Raw genomic sequence first — 21,689 nt, 5'->3', positions numbered from 1 at the left:
AATAATGTTAAAAAAACATTTTGAGATAAATTTAGCAGAGTTTATTTGAGCAAAAAAATGATTCATGAATTGGCCAGCACTTGGAACCAGTCAAGGTTCAGAGAGGTCTACCCAGCAGCTTCTTTAGGTAGTATCTACAGACAGAAAAAGGAAGGAACATACAGAAACAGCCTGATTGGTTATAGTTTGGTATTTGCCTTATTAGAACATGTCTGACCAGTTTGCCACTTGTGATTGGCTGATATGATTGGGCAAAACTTGGTTGTTTAAAAAATACACTTTTAGTTACATTTCAGTTTGTTTACGTATAGATTATGGTGCAGTGTGTATGAAGGTTTCTTTAGGCCAAATTTAATTTAATTTACTAAGCCTTCAAAAGAAAGAAAAGGCAAACACTCTTCTTCTTATTCACAATTGTTGTGCAGGCTAGATTGGACGGTGGAAAACTACTGGTCTTAGCTTTGGGCTTCATCTTACTCTTTTGTAAAATAAAATTGTTCAAGCTGCTAACGTTATTTTCACCTCCCAAATTTAATGATGACATATACTTACCTCTGTTTTATTTTTAGTGTGTTTACTTTTATTTTGTTTGTTACCAAAACTCCCTAGTTTTCCTAAGTGTTTTTCTTTAATTTGAATATATAAAATAATACAGCAACAAGTGGATCAGCATAAGAATTGGAGGAGGAGAAAATCAAACACAGACATGATTAAAAGAAACTATCAGTGCTATAAAACTTTCTAAATACTTCTGTGATCAATACTGTTCTCTGTTTGGAGTAGTTGGGAGTATAAGTGATTACAGGTAACAGTAATTCAGTACTTACCATACCCCTAATACTGCTCTGTGCTTTAAATATTAACTTATTTAGTCTTCTTAACAATTTTCTGAGGTGTTAGTCTGATATTACAGCTGAAGTACACAGAGAAGTTAAGTAACTTTTCCAACTGAATAGCTAGTGAGTAGTAATATTAAGGTCTGAACGCCAGTGACCTATTTCTGGAGACCAAGCTGTTAACTGCTACATTATATTATCTAGCTTTATAGTGCTCATCATCTGGTAGAGAACATTAAACAAACAAACAAAAATATGCTATAACTATAATACAAGGACTATGCAAGTGTAATAAGTCTTATAGAGCAGTGGTCCCCAATCTGAGGGCTGCAAACCAGTACTACACAGCGAGATGGGGTACGCAGCAGGATGGGGTGCACAGCAGGAGGCCAGCTGCAGGGCAGGAAAGGAAGCATTACCCCAAGCTCCACTTGCTGTCAGATGAGCGAGGCATTAGATTCTTGTAGGAATGCAAACCCCATTATAAACTGTGCATGCGAGGGATCTAGGCTGCATGCTTCTTAGATAAGAATCTGATGATCTGAGGTGCAGTAGTTTCATCCTGAAACCATCCCCCCTACCCCTATCCATGGAAAATTTATCTTCTGTGAATTGTCTTCCACCAAATTGGTCCTTGGTGCCAAAATGGTTGGGGACCGCTGCTACAGAGCACTACATGTTTAATGGAAACTATTGGTTATACAATGCCTATTACGTGTCAGGAACTTTTAATATGTCTGTAAGGCATTCAGTTTCTTTAGTAAATAAGGAAAATGAGGCTTAGGGAAATTACTTCCGCAAGTCACAAAAGTAGATAGCATAATAGGAGCTCCACCTCAGATGCAGGAGAGGGTATTCTTGCCACTACACTGTGATATTTTTATACCCATCCAGTTATGGTGATCCTTAAAGACTTCACGAAATTTGAAAAGAACTCAGAAGAAAGAGATTTTCTCAGGTGAAGAAAGGGCTCAAAACAAAGTAGGGGAAAGCATTCCCAGAAGAAGGAATATTTGTCCCACTGAGCCGGAATAAAGGCTCCTTGAAGGGGAGGTAGAAGATAAGGCTTGAAAAGACAATGAGGTGAAGGGTCTTGGATATCAGACTCAAAAGTTTGTAGCTAGTAAAAGTGAGCCGATAAAAATGTTACTGCTAAGGAACACATCGATTTTTCAGGGAAGACAAGAGTTTTTCCTGGCCTGAGATCCAAAATAAATTTCTTACATGAGATCTAATCAGGGCACAGGGCACACCAAGTCACTGTGAGTGTCAAAGCAAATCTCAGAGTACTTTTATTCCAACAAACATTTATGAAACGTCAGGCTTGGTGTTTCATGCTAAATAATTCAACCTTAGAACAAAATTCAGTGAAGAGAATACGAGGCTAAATTAATATGACTTTAAAGAGCTCCAAAAGGTAGGTTGATCATCTGTTCTGTTAACCATGATCCTGAGATATATCCTTACAGATGAACTTTTCTCTTATAACCAAAGGTTTTACAGTTCAAGATTATACACTTCATTGAGCACCCTGGCCTTGTGGCATTCTTTGCTGTATACCAAGTGCGGATTAATCCGCAGCTTTGAAAATCAGACAAACGGATATCACCAGTTGTTCATCACCACAGACATTTAGCTGGACTACGAATATTGGAAAGGAAAAAAAATGCTCCTGAAAATATGTGGTGAATCCCTTTAAAAAGAAACCAGTGAGAAATATTGCTTCACCTTAAAGCCTAGGATAGTAGCTACCTTTTTTTCTCAAGACTGTCCTTACATAACCTATTGGCATGGGGGAAAAGTCAGTTTATAAACTCCTTAAGAAACTTAAAATCTGAAAAAGACAACTACGTATCATGTCAACTAAAGTAAGATAATTAACACTAGGATCAAAATTTGGAATCCACGTGAAAGATTCTGCGAAGATCACTTAAATCTCAGACCTTAAGCACTATTTTAAATATTTATTTAAGCAGAAATAGAAAATGTCTTAGTCTATTATATTTCCATTTAATTTTCTGGACTTAAGAAATCTATGTGTAACTGATCGAGTTGCCTACTGGGTGCAAACATAAAAAATTTGTATTGGGATTCATTTTATTCTCAGTTTAAAATCAACAGTATCATTTAAAACACAGACACTAATTTTCTGGAAGTTTAACTTATTTGTCCCTCTTATTATCGGGGCTGGTAAAAACGGGCTAACTGAACATGCATTCTAACAAAGATTGCAGCAACGCCTGCAAAGACGGGCCCAAGCTCACCGCATTTCTGTTAAAAACGGGTATTTTTCTGCGCCACCTTGTGGCCATAAAACAACTTGCCCACGTGAAAGTTGACCGCTTTTTCCCGCGCCGGCAGAGCCTTGCCGAGAGCCGCACTGCGGGAATCGGCCTCCAGACAAACGTACAGAAAATGGTGTCTTCCTTTACAACCAGTGACAGGAAACAGACTTCCCCTTCTTCCTACTCAGTTTCCTTTATTCCTTAATTCAATTTCCTCGGCCCGTCCACCCACTGTCCTCACACAGCCGTTTCCCAGTGTGACCTCCTTTTCCAGCTGCACTACCCGACGGAGGCCCTTTTCCCAGCCCCAATCCTCCAGGGTCGCCCTCGCAGCTCTCCCTCCCGGTCCCCGCCCCGCCTTCTCCACTACAGCACGATCCCCGCCACACAGGCCCGCCCCTCCCTCCGACAGCCAATGGCGGCGCGACCCCGCCCCTCCCGCCGGGTCCCTGGGAGTTAGCTGGCTCCGGGAGGCTGGGGACACTGAATTCTGCATCTTGTTTTGGGCTGCGGCGATACAACGCCCCCCAGCCCCGCGGCCCAGCCTCGGGGCAGCCATGGACTCCCAGGAATTGAAGGTGACCGGGCGGGCGGGCGGAGTTCCTTTGCGGCCTGTTGGCCCAGGGGCGCGGAGGGAGCTCGGGTGGCTTCCCTAGGCCGCTGTTTCTCTGCGATGCCCCGGCCGCTCGGGTTGCAGGGTGGGCCTGCAGCCTCTGCCTACGGCGGGTCTCCGCGGGCCCTGCTGGGGAAGCCCAGGTCTGGGCAGCCAGCCCGCGCGCTGTTTCTGAATTGCTGCTAGTCCCCATGCTGTTGGTTGTGTTTACTTTTGCATCATATTTACTAGGAAAGCTTGGGTTACCTATGACACTGCGCCTCCAGGTGCGATTTTTAAGGTCTTAAGGCAAACTAGTGTCAGCTCCCACAATGGACAGTAAAAAGAGCCCAGAAAGATATATTATAGGAAACCCATTAAAGACGTGAGACTTAAAAGTGGAGGAGTCGTTATTTTAGGGTGATGGTCTAATCTGTTTATCACTGACTCATCCATTCAGCAATGACGGTCAACTTAAGAAAGGCTGATATAAAACAGTCAAAGACACGAGGCTTGAAAATAAAATAACTTTTCGGATGTTGGTCTTCCCTATTCATTTGTTCACTGAATCACTCGTTCAGCAAATATTTATGAAGGGTTTACTGTATGTCTATTAGAAGCTGGAGATGGCAGTGAGCGAAACTGAACAGTTTCTGCCTTCTCAGATTTTACAGGCTAATTAATGCTGGGGAAAAACCCGAATTCAGTTGACTCAACAAGTATCTGTCGAATGCCTCATATGTATCTAGCACTGTTCTACGCACTGAAATAATAAAACCAAGAAAAACTCTTCCAATCTTGGAGCTTACATTTGAGTAGGAGGAGTCAGACAACAAATAGGTAAATAAGATGTGTATCCTGTGAGATGGTGATAAGTGGATGGAGGACAATTTGGCAGTGCGGGAGGTTAGGGAATGCTGAAATGTCTTATTTTTCTGCCTGAAGTTTTACATTATCCTCTGTTCTAGCTATCCCCCTATATCCTTAAATTTTTTCATTCCCGTAAATGTATTCTTTGCACTGCCACCCAAATTAACTTTCTAATAAAAACACTTTAATGTAAAAATGGGGTTCCTCATCACTTAGACTTGAGGATCAAGCCCAAGTACTTAATGTGAGGCTCTTCACCCCACCTTCCTCTCCAACCTCATCATCCAATACTCTCTGTCCTACTTAAGCCTCCAGAGCAGGGAATGGCAAACTTTCTCAACAAAGGGCCAAATAGTACACATTTTAGACTTTATGTACCATATGGTCTATCACATCTATTTGGCCATTGTCATTCAAAACAGCCATAGACAATACTTAAATGAGCATGGCTGTTTCAATAAAACTTTATTTATGAACACTGAAATTTGACTTTCATGAATTTTCACGTTATGAAATATTTTTCTTTTTTTTTTTTCTTGACAGCTGGAAAATATAAAAACCATTCTTAGTTCACTGGCTGTACAGACAGCCAGCCAGATATGGCCCACAGCCTGTAGTTTGCCAAACCCTGCTCTAGAGTATGGAGTGGCTTTTACTCATCTTCATCACCACTACCATCCCAATGTACCATTGATGATTTCTTATCTGTGTTGTTGCAGTTCCTCTTCCTAACTCCTATACCCTCCTCAAGAATCATGAAAAGAAAATAGAGTGTATATGTGTGTGAAGGGAGAGTGAGGGGTTTGCAATTCAAGAGTCAGCTCTGAAATCCTCCCCAATAATCTTTCCCTTGATTTTAGTCATCCATCCTCCCCTCACGCCACATTCAGTTTTCAAAGCTGTCCAAATGTTACTATCCCACGTGCCCAAAGCAGTTTATAAGCTCTTTTCTTACATTTACTACATTGTATTTCAGTTAGTCTTCAGATTACAGTCTCATCTGAAAAATATAAGTTTTTTGGGGGGACAGGAACTGTGTCTTACTCATCTTTCTATTCATAGTACCTAGCCCAGTGCCTGGGTACTAGTAGGCAGTCAGTAAATGTTTTAGATTGAACCATCTAACCTGAACCAAGGCAGTGGCACTAGGTATGTTTAGTGGGAGTTAGACTAGAGAAATAGAAGAACCTACTGAGTGGTTCGACTTAGAGAGACTTGGCAAATAGGAAGGGAGGATTCATGAGTAACAGAGTACCTGACTTGGGTAGCAGGTGGAAAATGGAAATACGAATCTGGAACATAGAGAAGAGGTCTTGGTAGGACACATTTTTTTTTTTATTCCATTAACATATGGGATCAGAGGAACTTATTTTTTTCAGAATAGAACTCTTATACTATGATATCTTAATTAATTCTCACAGTGACCTGTATATTTGCATTACTAACAGCATTTTATAAATGAGCAGACTGAGGCATTGTAAGAAGGACTAGAGATTTGAAGCCGGGTCTTTTTGCCTTTAAATTCCTGTCCTTTTTATGGTTCTATATCACTGCCTTTCAGGAGGATTATAGATGCTTAGTGATAGTGTGCAGAAGTCAAGTAACGTATCAAATGTGTCCTTAGTTGTGGCAAAGTAAGAGGTCATTTTGCAACTTTAGGGAATGGAGCATTGAAGGAAAACTGCACTTCACTGAAGTGTGTTGTGGGGGTCTGGAGATGGGGTGTAGATCACACTTTTAAGAAACATGGCTAAAAAGGAGAGTAGGGAGCAGTGATCACAAGGAGGGAGGCAGAGTAAAATTACAGAGAACGGTTGCCTAACTGATCTAGAGAAGTACATGGACTATAGCCCTCCAAAATCAAGAGACGATATACAACAGAGCTGTCGGACGGGCGTGGTGGCTCACACCTGTAATCTCAGCACTTTGGGAGGCCTAGGTGGGCGGATCACTTGTGGTCAGGAGTTCAAGACCAGTCTGGCCAACATGGGGAGCCCCATCTCTACTTAAAAATACAAAAATTAGCCAGGCGTGGTAGTGCGTGCCTGTAGTCCCAGCTCAGGAGGCTGAGGCAGGAGAATCGCTTAAACCTAGGAGGCAGAGATTGCAGTGAGCAGAGATTGCGCCACTCCAGCCTGAGTAACAGAATCTCAAACAAAACAAAACAAACAAACAAAAAAACCAGAGCTGTCTAGACACCCTTAGATTTCAGTCGTGTCACTTAGTTACTGTATTTCTCACTGCTACTGAACAAGCTGTAGAGTACAGGTAGGTAGGAGGTATGGGGTGGCCCAAACTGCTTTCTGGTGAATCAGGTGTATCGTAGTGATGGCGGGAAAGTGTAGTTTCTGTCTTTGATTAGGTTAGCAACCAAGCCTTAGACATAATCCTAAGAAAAATGGTAGACAGCACAGGCCCATTTTTATTCAGAAGTTAGTAGGTCCTGATAGTTTTGTCTTGTATATGGAAATAATATAATTTTGGAAAAAGCTTAAAGACAACCATTTTCATTGAAAAATAGTTTATTTATTTTTAACTGACAATTTATTTGTCACAGAACTCAAAGCCAAGTAAGATAACATTTGATGATACGTTGAAGAATTTAATTTGTCATTACTTTGTAATGCTGTAATAAAATACTGGATATTTTGAAAAGAAGGTTTTTTTTTTTTTTTTTTTAAAGAAACCTATGGTCTGGCAATGGAAGCCTTTTGTCTTTTTTTTTTAATTTTAATTTTTATTGTTTTAGTTCATGTTTATTGTCTGCCTTTCTGTTTTCTAAAACATTCAGGAAAATGTGGGCAAAGGAAAAATGGCGAAAGCAGCCTCATTTCGATGCTGTTAACAAAAACTTTAGGAAAAAGGATTTAAATTATTAGAAAACATTGAATTATTTCAGTAATTTTATGATCATTCAGTTCTGCAATTCTTAGCATTGAGTTCTAGCCATTAACAGTATTTTAAGAAACTTGGAAGAAAAAAGTCACATTGCCTAAATTTTACATTATTCTAGATGTTAGATTAATATCTGCTTCTTAAGAGTATTTCAGAGCACCAGAATTCCTTTATAACATTTTTTCATTATTTCCATTTAGACTTTGATTAATTACTATTGTCAAGAGAGATATTTCCATCATGTGTTACTGGTTGCCAGTGAAGGAATTAAGAGGTATGGAAGTGATCCAGTCTTCAGGTTTTATCATGCCTATGGCACATTAATGGAAGGTACGTGTTAATCATTAAACATGTTCCATCAGTTTTGAATTCTTGCTTTTTACTAAGAACAGTTTTTCATATCATAATCTTGATTTTCAGGTAAAACTCAAGAAGCTCTTCGAGAATTTGAGGCTATTAAAAATAAACAAGATGTATCACTTTGTTCTCTAATTGCACTGATATATGCCCATAAAATGAGTCCTAATCCAGGTATGGTATTTAAATACAATGCTTAGGACAATTTTTCCTATTCAGTTTATTTTGATTTTTCTCAGTTATCAAGTCATTCAGTCTGATCACACTATATTATGTGTTTTCAATAGATATAATTTATACTATATTTATCTTCCTGATAAGGGTATAAATTCATCAGGCACAAGAAATGTGTCTTCTACTACTTTCGTGTTCTTTATATCCTACGGCAGAGATTTCATTAGTACATAGGGATTTTTTTTAGACAACTTAAAGGGGAATGTATATTAGTAATTGTTGTACCAAAAAACAGGTACTATATATGCATAAATTGCTCTGCAGCAGCCAAGTTTACAACTTATGTGCAAATATACAGCCAATGCAGTTTATTTCTGTATATTAAGCTTCTTGAGAGCCTTAAAACACTTTATGAGGGCTATATCTTGAGAGATACTCAGCAAATTTTTATGCAATAGTAGGTTGACTAGATTATAGAAGGAAATTTATACATAAACCAGCAATTAAAGTTGTGTAAACTGCCAGGCTAAGTGGCTCAAACCAGTAATCCCAGGAACTCGGAAGGCTGAGGTGAAGGATTACTTGAGCCCAGGAGTTCGAGGCCAGCCTGGGCAACATAGTTAGACCCCCATCTCTAAAAAAAACAGAAAATAAAAAATAAAGTTATGTGAACTGTCTTAATGTATAGTTAACTTAATGGCGAAGGCAGAAGAGTTTCCCAATTATATGTAATAAAGAAGAAGTAGTGTTATATTCTTCCATATATATCCAGTAACAGCTAATAGGATTGTAAATATAGATTGTGTTTCAAAAAATTAGATAATAAACAAAAGTCGTAGACTGGTTCCTTGAATATTAGATGAGACTTTTTTCTAAAGTCAAGTATGGCATACCTCCTTCACACATATGCAAATCAATACAAAGTTATTTTTTTTTTTTTTTTTTTGAGACGGAGTCTCGCTCTGTCGCCCAGGCTGGAGTGCAGTGGCCGGATCTCAGCTCACTGCAAGCTCCGCCTCCCGGGTTTACGCCATTCTCCTGCCTCAGCCTCCCGAGTAGCTGGGACTACAGGCGCCTGCCACCTCGCCCGGCTAGTTTTTTGTATTTTTAGTAGAGACGGGGTTTCACCATGTTAGCCAGGATGGTCTCGATCTCCTGACCTTGTGATCCGCCTGTCTCGGCCTCCCAAAGTGCTGGGATTACAGGCTTGAGCCACCGCGCCCAGCAATACAAAGTTATTTAAAACATGTAAATATGTGCTTAATTTATCCAAGAAACTATGCCTAATACAGTGAGAAGCTACAAAAGAATTGTAATAATTGGTTCATGCCATCAAGTTGGTAATCTAGTGGAAAAAACAAAATGTAAAAACCACAAAGATTAAATTCCAGTGTTTCTATTAAATAATACAAAATGAAACAAATGAGTTTATAATTAATTGAAGTTGATATGCACTATTAATTTGGAAGAGTAGGCTGAGAAGGCTTTTGAAAGTTTGCACCTTAATCTGATCTTTGAAGGACTGGTAGAATTTGAATATGAAGAGTATTGGCCAGAGAGGAGAAATGGATGGGCAAATACATGGAAGTGGTTCAGGTTTAGGCTCTTCTGTGGATCCCCTTTCTCCATACTCCAGTGGGAGTGTGTTTAGCTAGAGCAGAGAATTTTCATGGGAGAGCTGTAGTCAGTATAAATAAAAGAAATTAGTAAAAAAATAATTTCTTTTTAGAATCAAGTTTTTATTTAATTGGTTATTCTTACCAGTGTTGATTCTGTTGGAAACTGATTTGCAGGACACTGAAACGATGGAATCAGAAATACTGTTTAGAGGAACCTGAGTGCTAACTCTACTTTGCACCAAGGATGATACTGAATGGACTTGAACTCTAGTAGGGGCCCAGATGTCTGTAAATACCACCTAGGAAAGTCCTAGATTGTTAGTATACATTGTTCCAGGATGCCTATGTAAACCCTGCTTATAAAAAAGCTGAGATCTGGCAACAGCTTTGTGCAGACAGTGTTAGAGCTAATTGATACCTCATTAGGGACGTGATGGAAAGCTGAGTAGGAAAGATTTCCTGTACAATGCCTGCTCCTGCCTGGTGAGGTTTTTTTGTTTTGTTTTGTTTTTGTTTTTTTTTCTCTTTTTCCATTTCTGTATCATGGCTGTTTAATGAACGCTTCTGAAGGGGTTGTAGGGATGGGGAGTGGGGAGAGGAGAAAAGGGTCTTCTTGCTAAGCAATCTGTAGACTTACAGAAACAGTTTTGTTTCCTTAACTTGTTATATTGTACCTTGTTAATTTCACATTTAAATTTGTATCATTAGAGTTGAAAGGAAGAGTCACATACCTTTCTCCTTGGTAGCCATTCCTGGAAGATAGAACTGTTGGAATCACGGGGCTCAACTTACATTTCTTCTTCCTCATTGCATGGCTGATTCTGATTCTGATTCCATCCAGGGTTTGGGTATAATTGACTTCTGTGTCCTAAGCAGATACTTTTATATATATATATATGTGTGTGTGTGTGTGTGTGTGTATATATATATGTGTGTATATATATATATGTGTATATATATATATAGAGAGAGAGAAAGCAGGAGAGAGAGAGAGTATATAGATTTAATGTAAGTGAATAGAGTTATCTATTTAAGGGAGCAGTCAGTATTAAACTACATCAGCAATTACGCCATCTTTTTACTGGCCCATAACAGTAACTGGCATGTTTATATATTTTAGAATTGTATTTAAGAAGTATTAATACTTTGAGTACCAGTAGTGGACCTGTTCCTAATAATTGTGATTAGAAACATTATACATTTTTACAAGTCTTATTATTAAAAAATATTAGCCTATACAGCCTTTCTATTTTGGAAATGATGTGAACTCTATAGCTGTATTGTGCATTGCAGTGATCCTTGACCATATACCTCCTCTGTTGCCCAGACTGGAGTGCAGTGGTGCGATCTAGGCTCACTGCAACCTCCACCCCCCAGGTTCAAGCAATTCTCCCTGTCTCAGCCTCCCAAGTAGCTGGGATTACAGGCACCCACCACCACACCCACCTATTTTTTTTTTTCTTTTTTCAGTTGGGGTTTCACCATGTTGGCCAGGCTGGTCTCAAACTTGTGACCTCAGGTGATCCACCCACCTTGGCCTCCCAAAGTGCTGGGATTACAGGTGTGAGCCACCATGCCCGGCCATATACAGCTTTTTTAGTAAGTTTGAGGAACTGAATTTAAAATTTGATTTAATTCTAATTAATTTACTTTTTAAATTTAAAAATGATACTTGATTCAGTTATTAGAAAACTTATTTCGCAATAACTTGAGTCTAAAAATCTGCTTTTCAGCCATAAGTTTTATGAAAACTACAAATCAAGTATTTTTGAATAAAATATAGCCTTTTTTTTTTTTTTTTTTTGAGTCAGAGTCTTGCTCTGTCACCCAGGCTGTAGTGCAGTGGCGTGGTCTCGGCTCACTGCAAGCTCTCTGCCTCCCAGATTCATGCCATTCTCCTGCCTCAGCCTCCCCAGCAGCTGGGACTACAGGTGTATGCCACTGCACCTGGCTAATTTTTTTTTTTTTGCATTTTTAGTAGAGACAGGGTTTCACCGTGTTAGCCAGGATGGTCTTGATCTCCTGACCTCGTGATCCACCTGCCTCAGCCTCCCAAAGTGCTAGGATTACAGGCATGAGCCACCGCGCCCAGCCAAAATTTAGCATCTTAATTGTGATGTGCTGTTAGTATGAAATACCACATTTCACAGTTAGTAAGAAAAAAGCATGCAAAATATCTCATTAATATTTCTATCGATGATGCACTGAAATTATATCTTAGATATATTAGCTTAAATAAAACATTAAGATTAATTTTAATTGTTTCCTTCTATTTCTTTGATAGGGCTACTAGAAAATTTTAAGTTATATATATATGGCTTGCATTTTATTTCTATTAGACAGTACCACTATAGAGAGAAGTACATTTTTTGCCTTGTTAATTATCTGACCTTTTATAAATACTTGATCCAGAATTTAATTTTTATTTAATATCATTTTCCCCTCCCAGATAGAGAAGCTATTCTGGAATCAGATGCCAGAGTGAAGGAACAACGTAAAGGAGCTGGAGAGAAAGCCTTATACCATGCAGGCTTATTTTTATGGCACATTGGTCGCCATGATAAAGCAAGAGAATATATTGACAGAATGATCAAAATGTCAGATGGTAGTAAACAGGTAGCTATTTTTCTGATTTTAAAATAATAACATTAAAAATGCTTACGTTATTGATCTATCCAGTAGTATCTGTGGTTTAGTTCTTTATTATTGTCCACTCTATTGCCACTTTGTAAATGACAGCTTTATTTTAACCCACTTATGGTTATCGATATAGTTAATAGTGTATTATAGAATAGGGATTCTCTAAGGTTAGTTTTATGCTACTAACTCTTAAATGATCCCTGCCTGGTTCCTTCCCTCTGTTTTTCTCTTTCTTTTTTTTTCCCTTTTTTTTCCTTCCCTCCATATTTTGTTCTTTCCTTTTCTCCCTCTCTCCTTATTGAACAGCTGTAGATACAAGGCACCATTATTTGTAGTGTTAATAATGTAAAGGAAAATAATACATAAACTTCACTTTCATGAATGAATAATCCAGTAGTGGCATAGAGCACATCCCCAGCTAATATTGTGAGAAAAATGATAGATGATATGAGAGATAAGTGATTAAAGTATGCAAGAAAATAATAGCTAACATATATTGCTTGCTTAGTTTGTGCTAGGCACTGTTTTAAATTAAGGAGAGATCACATGCATAAGTGTTAAGAGAATGTGAAAGAATTTTTTTGAAGGAACTAGCATTTGAACTAAAACCTGAAAGAAGGATACAATTTCAACAGGCAAAGATTATGGAAAAGGGAAGTAGATACTCCCAAGGTGAGAAATAATAGATGGAAATGAGACATGTTACTTCAGTGTACACTGAGATACTCATATTTGATGGAACATAGGATACGTTGGTAATGAGCAGGGAAGAAAAGCTTGGAGAAGTAGACTGAGACAAATTGAAGGATCTTGACTGCTAGTTAGAAATATTTGTGTCTGATTTGACATTCTTTGAGAGGCTACTGAAGACTTTTAATTATGGTAGTGATTTTATTAGAGTGCAAATCCAGAAGATTAATTTAGCAATGGTTTCTTGGATGAAGTGGCTTGAGGATAAACTGAAATGCAGCAAAAATAAAAAAGATAGTCTTTCTTGCAGAAGTTTTTGAGGCATGACACTAAAATATTGTACAGTGAGTACAAAGTTCAGAATTTTTAAATTACCCACAGGACCTGTGAACTGATGATAAATAGTTGGGAAAGATAACAAGTTGTCATGTATTAGGATGTCTTTGAGGCTTTCAGCCTAAATAAATTAGAGACCAGTTAGCATAAATAGAAAATACATTGGCGTAAGAAACTAATCTTAAAGGGAAGTGATCTGACTTAAGACATGCTGTATTTCTGGTTCTGGCAGAACAGTAAGATGGAGATAACAGATGAACTTCTGGAAAAATAAAAATTTAGAAGAGGTTTTGGGCTAGAAATATAGGTTGGGAATCATCTACACAGAGACAATAGTTAAAACCATTCAAATAATGGCACTGATTTAGTGCATAGCATTGGTTAAGGTTCTGATCTGTATTTTCAGTGAAATACAGGGAGGTGAATATAGTCTTGGTTAAACATTTATAAATTTGTCAGTTAACCTAGATTTTTTAAATAGAAGAGCATATTTCACAGTTTTTTATTTGACCTTAAAAAGAAAAATAACCAGTTTTTGTCTTCTTTTCAATCCTGTGTGTCTTACAACCCATTGGCCCACTGACTTGTGTAAAGATAAATATCCATGAGTTCTTCAGTTTCTAATGTTTCAGGCCGTTCACCTGTCATTTGAAATTCAATGGACTAATCAAAGAAGTTAAGAAGATAGTTGCCAGATCATCTGAATGTTTAGGATATGTGAAGCAAGACATCTTCTGTTATTTCATCTTAGTTCATTTAGACTGTTTGCTCAAAAAGAGACAACAAATTCTCATCTATATATTGAATTACATGTTTAAGTGTTATTATTCATCAATTACTAGCAAAGTCTCAGAGAAAATAATGGTTTTAACACTAATAGAATATTTGATAAGCTTCTTAATTTTAATATTGAGCTCAATAGTAATGTTAAAGGCTGAAATTTGTAATATAGTTCCCAAGACACTAGGCTGGCAAGGGTTCAAAAGTGATTTCACTAACAGAATTTTATTGTTCATAACATATTTGTTAGAGTCCTTTTTGTTATTAATTGCCAGAAAAATGACAGTAGGCTCTTTCATTAACATTTATTTATTTTCATTTCTAAAGAAGTAAAAATAGAATTATTCATTTTACAGGGACACGTTTTGAAAGCATGGCTTGATATTACAAGAGGAAAAGACCCTTACACTAAAAAAGCACTGAAGTATTTTGAAGAGGGACTCCAAGATGGGAATGATACTTTTGCTCTGCTGGGTAAGGTGAGTTGGAGTTAGGGTAAATAAATCATGTTTCAAAATGTATTCATAATATATTTGAAACCTGACAAAACCAAGTAGCTCAAAAAAGTTGATAATTTTCATGATGCTGTTGTCAGCTCACAGCTGTAAGGTGGACTGGCATTTGTATAAGACGATGAGCAATACACTAGAGAAATGTATTCCCTGCCAAAGTTCCTGAATCCTGGATCAGCTGTAACTGTTATTGTTGTTGTTATTTTGGTTCAGACATTCTTTCCTCAGCATTTATCATGTGTCTTATGTATGTGAGGCGTCCCTTTAGATACTAGAAACCCTGAGCAAGAGAAAACCTGTTTTTATGGAGCTTGTATTCTACTGATGGAGGCAGACAATAAACAAAATAAGTAAGTTATATAATATATTAGAAGGTGGTAAGTACAATGGAAAATACAGCTGTAAAAGCTGGGGCATGAACTTCCAATTTTACATGAAGTGGTCAGAGAAAGTGACATTTGAGCAAAGACATTTAAGGAGGTGAGGGTTAAAGCCCTCCAAGCATCTTGGGGAAAGTATTTCAAATAGAGGAGATGATGAGTTCAGGTACCTTAAGGCGTATTCAGGGTTAGCAAGGAGGCCAAAGTGGATTGAATAAAGAGAACAGAAGTGAAGGCCTGAGGAAGAAAGGTGGGATGGGGATGAGGAGGAGTGGTGGGCCTGTTCTGTGAGGCCTTTGGCTTCTACCTTCAATTAGAGAGACAGGCAGCCAATACAAAGTTTTGAACAGAGAAATAACATGATTGGACATACATTTTGAGGGATGAGTCGTTAGAACTCATTGATGGGTGGAAATATTTAATTAGGACCCTTTCTTCCATCCCCATTGATGCTTTCTAAATGCCTTAATTTTTTTTTTTGACTCAGCAAAAAGAAATTATGAGTTGGGAACAACAGTCTGTTAGATAAGCAGTAATTTGGAGGGATAAAAAAGAAAGGGGAGAGGATTCATGTGTTGACTTTTGTTGATGTCTCCACATCACTTTTCCTGTCACTTTGTGTGGACAGTAAGCCCGTTGGACATCTTGTTCAGGCCTCAAGTTTTACCTAATGTCACTGCTGTAGAAATTGGCCATACACTTGTCTTGATCATTTTTCTTCTCTTAAAGAAAAGCTGTTGGATAAAAATTTGCCTCATCATCTCTTTTTAATGTACTAACTATATTTATAGCTTTATTTTTTCTGACTATGAAAGTAATAAATGAACATAGTAAAACTTTTTTTAGAAAATACAGTAACATCTGAATGACAAAATGAACATCACCATTGGAAATAAACAGTTAAACTATTATATATAATATCTCTTCATGTCAGTAAATATACATCTACAAATTTAGGTCATCATTTTTAATGATTACTTAACATTTTATTAAATAGATATATTATAATTTTCTCCTCTAGGTACATTTGGGATTATTTTATACATAAACAATTCTGCCATAAATATCATCTATATACTTCTGTGTGATCTTTTCCAGTTATTTCCTTCAGATAATTCATAGAAGTGAAAATGTTGAAGTAGAGGGATTTATTTGAACTTTATTTTGCTTTTTCTTTAAAATTGTATATTCTTTAACCTGAAAATAATTTCTTAAAAAGATGCAAAGTTTCTAAAATTTCTTAAAATTTTAGATACTACTTGAACATTTCCTGGAAGCATTTTAATCTAAAAAGACAATTTTCCTGTTCTAAATGGAAACATTATTTTATGGTATTTCCAAGAACATTTTAAAAAATTTTATCCTTTAATCATGTTTTTCAGCCATTTAAAAGTAAATTTTAAAACACAATAGTTTATATAATGTATTTGTATTATTCTGTGATGTTTTAAAATTTTGTTTTGACAAAAACTTACTGTTTCTCTCATTAAAAGTGATAACTGCTCCTCACAGAAAAGTCAGTAAGTATTAAATGCTCATACTCTGCCTGCTCTGCACCTTTTTTTCTCTTCCATTAGGCACAATGCCTTGAGATGCGCCAGAATTATTCAGGTGCCCTGGAGACTGTGAACCAGATAATCGTGAACTTTCCAAGCTTCCTTCCCGCTTTTGTTAAGAAAATGAAATTACAACTAGCCTTGCAGGATTGGGACCAAACGGTTGAGACAGCACAACGGTTAAGTAATAAAAGTTGACACAAGTCTCTTTGGATTTGGTTATAATTTTGAGAAAAGGCGAAATCTATGTGAATTTTTTTCATAAGAGTTTTTAAATTTGATTGTTTTCAAACAGTGTGGAACCAAGAAAATACTTAAAGTCACACTGCTTTTAAACATTGAATTTATTGATTTACATAAATATTTGATTCCTGTTTTAAGACAGATACTCTCTTTAGGCAAACAGACCAATATCCCTGTGGTCATGAAGCTTATATTCAAGCGAGAGGAACCATATACTAAGCGTACCAAATAAGTATATTCTGTAGTATGTGTTAGAAAGTATAAGTGCTACAGGGGAAGGATAAACCAAGAAAGAGATGGGGAGTGTTGAGGAGTTCGGTCTTATGGGATGGTCATGGACGGCTGAGACCTTTGAGCCATCTTCTAAAGAAGGTAAGGGAGTAAGCCATGCAGATGTTTGAGGGAAGACTTTGCAGAAAGAAGGAAAAGCAAATGCGGAGTCCCTGAGGTGGGAGCACATGTCATATGTTTGAGGAGTGGGAAGGAGTAAGAGAGGTGAGTAGGGTGTGAGGTCTGAGACAAAGGGTGGGAGTGAGCCCGTGCTAGATGATGAAGGGTCTTGTCAGCCATATAAGGATTTGAGGTTTTCTTCTGAAGCATGAGGTTACTGGAGGGTTTTGAGTAGAGGAATGCCATCATCTAAATTCTGTTTTAAAAGAATCACTCTGCCATGTGCAAAACAGACTGGGCGAGCAGGCAAAGGCAGAAGCAGGGAGAACCTTTTGAAAGCTGTTGCCATCATTGAGAAATGGTGGGGGCTGGCCCAGTATAGTTGTGGAAGTGCTTTGAGAAGTGATTGGAGTCTGGGCCTGTAGCAATTTTGTTTAGGAGTAAGAGAAAGGATAGTTTAAGGTGATTCCAAGGTTTGTGGCCTGAACTACCAGAATAACAACAACAATGATGATAATGAACTGTTGTAAAGTGTTCAGAGTGCCTGGCTCATAGGAAGTGCTATCTATTTATTCCCAGGGTAACCCTAAGAGGAAGGTACTATTAGTATTTCTGTTTTACAACTGAGTAGACTAAGGTACAAAGAGGTTGAGAAGTTTCTCCAAAGCCACACAGTTACTTAGTGGTGGAGTCAGGATTCAAATTCAGAGCACTCTAGTCCCAGACTCTGTGCTCTTACCCACTACTTGTACTAGAGGATGCAGTTTGCTTCAGCTGCACAGGATGATTATGGAAAAAGAAGGTTTCAGGGCAAGGAAGGAGTTTAGCCTTCAACATTGTAATTTCGAAATGCCTATGAGAAGTCAAAGTAGAGATGGATGTATGGGCAGGCAGCTGTATGTCTGAATCTGGAGTTCTCGAGAGAGGCCTAGGCTATAGCTAATATTTTGGAGTCACTGACACATAGATGTGATTTAAAGGCATGAGATCAAGAATAAATGTATTTGAGTCACAAATCAATACTTTCTAATGGATGAATTCATGTCACTTAATACTGAAATCACAGAAAAGTAAATTTCATAGGTAATACAAATATACCTTTAAAATCAGAATGTCTTAATAGAACTTCTCATGCAAACAGTAGGCAAGATCCTTTCAAGATACAAATGAAGTATAAATTGCATAGAAAGTCACCTTTACTTCAGTGTGGATCAAGGTTTATAGTCTTAGAATCTTCAGAATAAGTGACTTGCAAGCATGTCTAACTTTCATCCATATCTGACAAAATATTAATGGCTATCTCAGGACCGAACATCTTGGTAACATCTTTGCTAAGATCATCTATCATTTATTATGAAGAATTTCAGATTTATGTAAAAGCAGACAGAATAGCATCATGAGGTACTCTTATCTGTTTCCTGCCCGCAGCTACCATCACCACATGACTAAACCCCCGTTTGCTTCCTGGGTTTAATTTTCAGTTTGAAGCAAATTCAAAACTCTGCATCATTTCATTTGTAAATATCACAAGATGCATTGAAAAAATAGGATAATTCTTTTCCTTCTACAACATGACAATGTCATTATCACATATAAAAAATTAAAAATAGTTTTTTAATATCAAATATCCAGTGTTCAAATTACCATTAGTCTCAAATATTGTGTTTTTTAAATAAATTACTTTTTAATCAGGATCCAAATAAGTCTACATATTGTGATTGGTTTATATCTTTAAAGTCTCTAGGCTCTCTCCTAGTCTCTGTAAGTTCTTTCTCACTCTTTCTTTCTCTCTCCCTTCCTATCTCTCTCCTTCCCCTCTTCCCTCTCCCTCCCTCCTTCTTCCTGCCTTCCTATTTCCCTGTTTCCCTTCTCTTTTTCTTCTTGCCTTCTTTTTAAGGTAAAGAAACCAGTGTTTTGTCCTGTAGCATTTTCCATGATCTAGATTTTGTTGTTTGTCTGCCATGGTGTAGTACAACTTGTTGCTTTATCCTCTGTAGTTGGTGGTTGGATCTGGAGGTTTGGTTAAATTCACATTCAGTTTTGTTGTTTTGGCAATTACTTCATGAGTGGTACTGTTGTGTTTCATCACAGTGACAGAATGTCTGCTTGTCTCTCTCTTTCTGTGGTATCAGCAGTTATTCATGCTCAATACCTAAGTGCTTGATTCTTAGGGATTATAGTAGGATTACATTTGAATTCTATCATTCTTTCTTTGTTTCTTAGCTAGAATACCTATAAAGAAAAACTTCTCATCTCCTGGTTACTTACTGAGTGGTGTAGTTCATATAAGAAAAATAGGATAAGGTGCTTAAGTCTTTTCCTTTATTTCCAGGTTTTAAAAAAAAATGCCAAGAATTCCTTAGCATCCTTCATTGGTAATTGATTAGTGGCTTAGGTTTGTTTGTTTTACATGCCATGGATTTAGATTACTGCTTCTGGACATTTCAGTCATTATAATTGTACAGTCTTATCTCTGACTATTAGGAGCTTCGTCAAGTTGTTCTTAAGTCTTTTTGACATGATCCTAGTAGTCTTTGATAGTTACTTTGCTATTTGGTATGACAAGCTGTCCAGGCTCATTTTGTGTATTACTTCCCCAAGTAGGTATCAGTCATTTGTCCAGGGCAATCTAATCTCTTTTAGTGTGAAATGATATTTGAAGGCCACAATTTGGGCACTAGTAATTTTTTGATGTATGTATCTGTCAAGATTTTTTTTTCTAGGTGCTGTGTGTGTGTGTGTGTGTGTGTGTGGTTTCTATATATTTTTAAAATATGTTTATATTTTGAGGGTGTTTTAAAAGTAAGAAATAGACTCATAATGTACTTTTAAACTTGTTTTTCTCTTTAAGAGAGTGTTCCATAGATATCATTTTATACCTATTCACATAGATACACCAAATTGTTTTTTAATAAACAGTATTTTTAGGGTACTTTTATACTCACAGCAAAATTAAACAGAAGGTACAGAGATTTCCCATACATTCCTGCCTCCACACATAGATGGTCTGCCTAATTATCAACATCTCCCACCAGAGTGGTACATTTGTTATAGTGGATGAACTTACACCATAGTCACCTAAAGTCCCATCATTTATATTACAGTTCACTTTTGGTGTTGTACATTCTAGTGGTTTGGACAAATGTGTAATCACATGTATCCACCATTATAGTATGATACAGAATATTTCTACTTCCCTAAAAATTATCTTTATTGTGTATCCACTGTATATCCCTCCATCTCCCCAACTCCTTGCAATCACTGCTCTTTTTACTGCCTTTAGAGTTCTGCCTCTTCTAGAGTGTCTATAATATAGAATAATGCAATATGTAGCCTTTTCAGATTGACTTCTTTCATTTAGTATTATGCATTTAACTTTCTTCCATGTCTTTTCATGACTTGATAACTCATTTCTTTTTAGTACTGAATAATATTTCATTGTTTGGATGTACCACTGTCTATCCATTGAAGGACATCCTGATTGCTTCCAAATTGTGGCATTTATGAATAAAGCTACTATAACCTTGTGCAGGTTTTTGTATGGGCATCAGTTTTCAACTCCTTTGGATCAAATACCAAGGAACATAATTGCTGAATCATATGATAGGAGCATATTTAGTTTTGTAAGAAACTGCCAAACTATCTTCCAAAGATGTTATACAATATTATATTCCCACCAGCAATGAATGAGAGTTTCTCTTGCTTTAAAACATCTGCATCAGCATTTGATGTTGCCAGTGTTCTGGATTTTGGCCATTCTAATGGGTTTCTAGAGGTATCTCATTGTTATTTTAATTTTAATTTGCATTTCCCTGGTGATATGACGTGGAGCATTTTTAAATATGCTTATTTGCAGTCTGTATATCTTGTTTGGTTAGGTGTCTGTTAAGGTCTTTGGCCCATCTTTTAATTGGTTGTTTGTTTTCTTATTCTTTGGATTAAAGAGTTCTCTGTATATTTTGGAAAACCATCCTTTATCAGGTATATCTTTATCTGATAAATATTTTCTCCCAGTCTGTGGCTTGTCTTTCACAGAGCAGAAATTTTTAATTTTAATGAAGTGCAGCTTATCACCTCTTTCTTTCATGAACTATGCCTTTTGTGTTGTATCTAAAATGTCATCATCAAACTATAGGCCATCAGATTTTCTCCTGTATTATCTTCTAGAGATTTTATAGTTTTATGTTTTACATTTAGCTCTGTGATCTATTTCAGATGGATTTTTGTGAAGAAGGTGAGGTCTGTATCTATATTCATGTTTTCCATGTGTATGTCCAGTTTTTCCAGTGCCATTTATTGAAAAGAGTGTCTTTTCTCCAATGCATTGTCCTTGCTCTTTTGTCAAAGATCAGTTTACTATCTATATGGGGCTATTTCTGTGATTTCTACCCTGTTCCATTGACCTGTTTGTTCTTTCAACAATACCACACTACTGTCTTGATTACTGAAGCTTTATAGTAAGTTTTGAGGTCAACTAATGTCAGACTTCTAAATTTGCTCTTTTCCTTCAATAGTATGTTGCTGTTCTGGGTTT

At 37.1% G+C, this 21,689-nt stretch overlaps 1 protein-coding gene across 7 annotated transcripts in view; it reads left to right on the top strand.

Moving 5' to 3' along the window:
• Positions 1 to 3,549: 3,549 nt before the first annotated feature.
• The window catches only part of TTC21B (tetratricopeptide repeat domain 21B), a 97,425-nt gene continuing 79,285 nt past the window's right edge, over positions 3,550 to 21,689 (top strand). For 5 of the 7 annotated variants that reach the window (XR_002516126.2, XR_002516127.2, XR_002516125.2 and 2 more), the window contains exons 1-6: positions 3,562 to 3,699; positions 7,679 to 7,808; positions 7,899 to 8,009; positions 12,078 to 12,244; positions 14,431 to 14,553; positions 16,544 to 16,701. Coding sequence is in view for 4 of the 7 variants with exons in the window: in XM_031651317.1 (XP_031507177.1) it covers positions 3,679 to 3,699; positions 7,679 to 7,808; positions 7,899 to 8,009; positions 12,078 to 12,244; positions 14,431 to 14,553; positions 16,544 to 16,701 (710 nt within the window). In the remaining 3 variants the exon portion in view is untranslated. Of the gene's footprint in view, positions 3,700 to 4,378; positions 4,554 to 7,678; positions 7,809 to 7,898; positions 8,010 to 12,077; positions 12,245 to 14,430; positions 14,554 to 16,543; positions 16,702 to 21,689 lie in introns of all 7 variants that reach the window. The other 2 variants (XM_031651318.1, XM_031651315.1) reach the window with 2 other exon arrangements.

Source organism: Papio anubis, chromosome 10 (assembly GCF_008728515.1).
Source record: "Papio anubis isolate 15944 chromosome 10, Panubis1.0, whole genome shotgun sequence".
Classification (NCBI taxonomy): Eukaryota; Metazoa; Chordata; class Mammalia; order Primates; family Cercopithecidae; genus Papio; species Papio anubis.
Note: the sequence above shows the minus strand (reverse complement) of the source record. Positions and strands in the feature narration are given on the sequence as shown.